The sequence below is a fragment of the Gregarina niphandrodes genome, assembly GCF_000223845.1.
Source record: "Gregarina niphandrodes unplaced genomic scaffold scaffold00012, whole genome shotgun sequence".
Taxonomy (NCBI): Eukaryota; Apicomplexa; class Conoidasida; order Eugregarinorida; family Gregarinidae; genus Gregarina; species Gregarina niphandrodes.
The window spans coordinates 120,016-122,924 of NW_011645782.1; the positions used below are offsets into that span (position 1 = coordinate 120,016).

The 2,909-nt window shown below is 53.3% G+C and overlaps 1 protein-coding gene across 1 annotated transcript; it reads right to left on the minus strand.

The window, feature by feature from the left end:
- Positions 1-2,363: 2,363 nt before the first annotated feature.
- Positions 2,364-2,865, minus strand: GNI_071710 (amidohydrolase; the record flags this gene model as incomplete). The annotated part of the gene is made up of 2 exons (XM_011132029.1): positions 2,364-2,661; positions 2,702-2,865. The coding sequence occupies 2 exons, from the start codon at positions 2,863-2,865 to the stop codon at positions 2,364-2,366; spliced, it is 462 nt and encodes a 153-aa protein (XP_011130331.1).
- Positions 2,866-2,909: the final 44 nt, after the last annotated feature.

Below are 2,909 nucleotides of genomic sequence, written 5' to 3' on the forward strand. Positions count from 1 at the left end.
ATCCTTGCCCGGGGTCTGAATTTCGGCGCACGAAACTTCTAAATTTCAACTACATTAACATCTAGCGCGGCAGCCTCATCACATAGAACTAAAACGTAAGGCATCGAGAAACGGGTATTGAACTCCGCAACCGCCTGGCTTAGTGTGTTCCTAGCCGAGGGCATTGACAAGGACGGCAGGGGCTCTTCAACCGGGTAAGACGGCGACCAGAGGTCCAGTTGGTACTGAAACTAACCGTCAGAGCACGGCCGATTATGCGGTCATCCGAGCAAACCTCGGTCAGGTAACAAGCTAAACACATCATCAAATGGTTGACCACATCACTAGCGGTCCCTTTTTGGCAGTTAAGGATCGTTTCCAACGGGGCAAAGTTTTTGGTCCTAGTTATTGTGGCTTTCGCCCATACTGATATAATGCAACATGAATTGACCTGCCTCGTCATCGGCGGCCCCTTGCATAATTGCTACAAATTGGGCAGGCGTGCGAGGTACATCCCGGTAGCTGAATATACACGTCATTGAAGGCCGCCTGACTATCGACTATTACCTCCGCAGACTCTGTGGGAAGGGCACCTGGCGTTTCAATCGGCATCCAAGACCGGCTCCAGCTCCTATTTCAGCTCCTCCTTCTCCTCTACCACCTTCTTCATTTCCTTCAGCGCGCCTTCTTCTCCAGCGCGCCTTCTTCCTCCAGCGCGCCTTCTCCTCCAGCGCGCCTTCTCCTCCAGCGCGCCTTCTCCTCCAGCGCGCCTTCTTCAGTTTCTCCGCCGTATAGACGAGCTCCGGTTTGGCTCTGTGTGCGACCGGTCAATGATGTAGCTTGATTTGATTGTGATCGTAGTTCGATTGACAGAAAAGTGGGAAGAGTGAGTGGTTTTTGAACGAAGGAACGAAGCAAGCACCCAGATTTGAGCTGTCGTGACGAGGTATTTCGCGTCCGTTTTGGCATCACCGGGGGACGAGTATGTATCCGGACACGCGTGGGTGATTTATTATCAGACGGTGGAGGATGAAGCACTTCCATATCGACAACGAGGTGGAGGATTCGGTGAGGCTAGGATGGGTTGTCTTCCCGGTCTTTCTTAATGCGAGATGGAGGGACGCGACGTTGCTGGATGAGTGTTTTGCCATGTATGAGTTGAACGGTCCATGTGAAAAACAAGGGCGCCACACGCCGTTGCTGGAGCTGGTTAGAGTATTGAAGCAGCTTCCGGATGAGTGTCTGTTGGAGGGAGTTGAAAGGGATGAGTTTAAGAATCTGTCGACAAATTCTCAAGAGAGCGTGCTGATGGTTGAGCTGGCGGAGGTCTTAGATAAAAATGTACGGTGGTGGTCATACTTGCTGGTATCGATGGCTGACTTTGTGATGCGCGTCACTGAGCTGCCCCAGTCTGACAAATCAGTTCCGCAAAGTCTGAAACAAGAAATCTGGAACTGGTGGGGTAGGCACGGCGATGTGGTGGCCGAAGCACGTCAATTCGACGGCGCCAACCTGGTCGCAGTCGAACCCTTTTGGGACCCCCCCGGTAACTTCGCTTCTTTGGTGGCCAAGTACAATACAACACTACACTGCTTGGGCCACGGGGAGCCCCTCTTCAAGCTCCCAATCTCCCGGTGCAAACCGTCTCAGCTACCGCCCGCGCTGTCTCGTAGGCCGAGCCGTCTCCGGCTCCCAGCCTGGATGCGACGCAGCCGCCGCTAGTCACTTTTTCTGCCAGCGACTAAATTCAGCTGGTGCTAGCGACAGAGCTTGGTGGTGTCGGTGAAGTATTGGGAGGGGCAAGTCGACAACACCGACCGTAAACAGCTCAGACGCACTAGCTGTGACCGCACCCCGCTGCGACTGCCTACCATACCTGTGGACGAACCTCTGCAAACGAACGCACAAACCTCTGCAACGTGTCCCTTTTCCCGGTTTCGGGCTCGCCTCACAAACACCATCCCAGGTCCGAAGCCAGTTGCAGACCTGACCTGACCTGACACCCGGGGGTAGAGAGGACTTGGGGGTAGACAGGACGACGCTATGACCGAGAAGGAAAGCGGGCGCTAAGTGCTTTTGGTGGCCTGAGATGACGTGTGGAGGCAAATTCAACTACTTGATCTCGTTGGGTTCGAGGCAAAAGATCGTCAACAGCGGCAGACTTGTTTAGGCACTGGTACGGGCATCCCTCACTGTTTAGTTGCCGAAAGATCTGAGCTTACCAGAGGGCAGTACCTCGTCACGCTGCCAATGTGTCTACTGAACCACACCGCACAAGCACAAGTCCTCCCTGTCAAAAAAGTGGTTCATGGATGAAAAGTACCAAAGATGGTTGGACCCTATGTCTGTTGGCACCGCAATCAGCCAGCCGCCAACCACTTTTTTCATTTGGTCGTTGAAGGAACAAATCCCTGACCGGCTACCCAGACCTTCTTGATTGATCGGGTAGCCTTGATGTCATCGATAGGGTTTCCATCAATCAAGACTAAATCGGCGCGATATCCTAGCTTGATAACTCCACGGTCTTTCAGACCAAAGTAGTGTGCCGGCAAAGTAGTGTGCCGACCAAAGTAGTGTACCAAAGTATCGTCGCCGACTGAAGAGCCTCCTTTGTGGACAGCCCACAACTTACGAGCAACTCCAGTTCCTGATGCAGACTCGTGCCATGAGGAATCCCGCGTCCTAAGACGTTGTTGGCATCGGTGCCCGCTAAAACAGGTACACCCGCATGGTGCAGCACATCACCGTCTTGAGTGCGTTGGCAAAGGCAAAGCCCGGCCTCTCCTGATCAATACCCTTCATCTGACAAACAGACTCCAACATGATCAGCGTTGGGACACTAATACGTTTGTTCTCGACCATCTGCCGCACTTCGTCATCGTTCATGACTCCGTCCAGAGGAGCATGTGTAATGATATCCACGCCGGCCA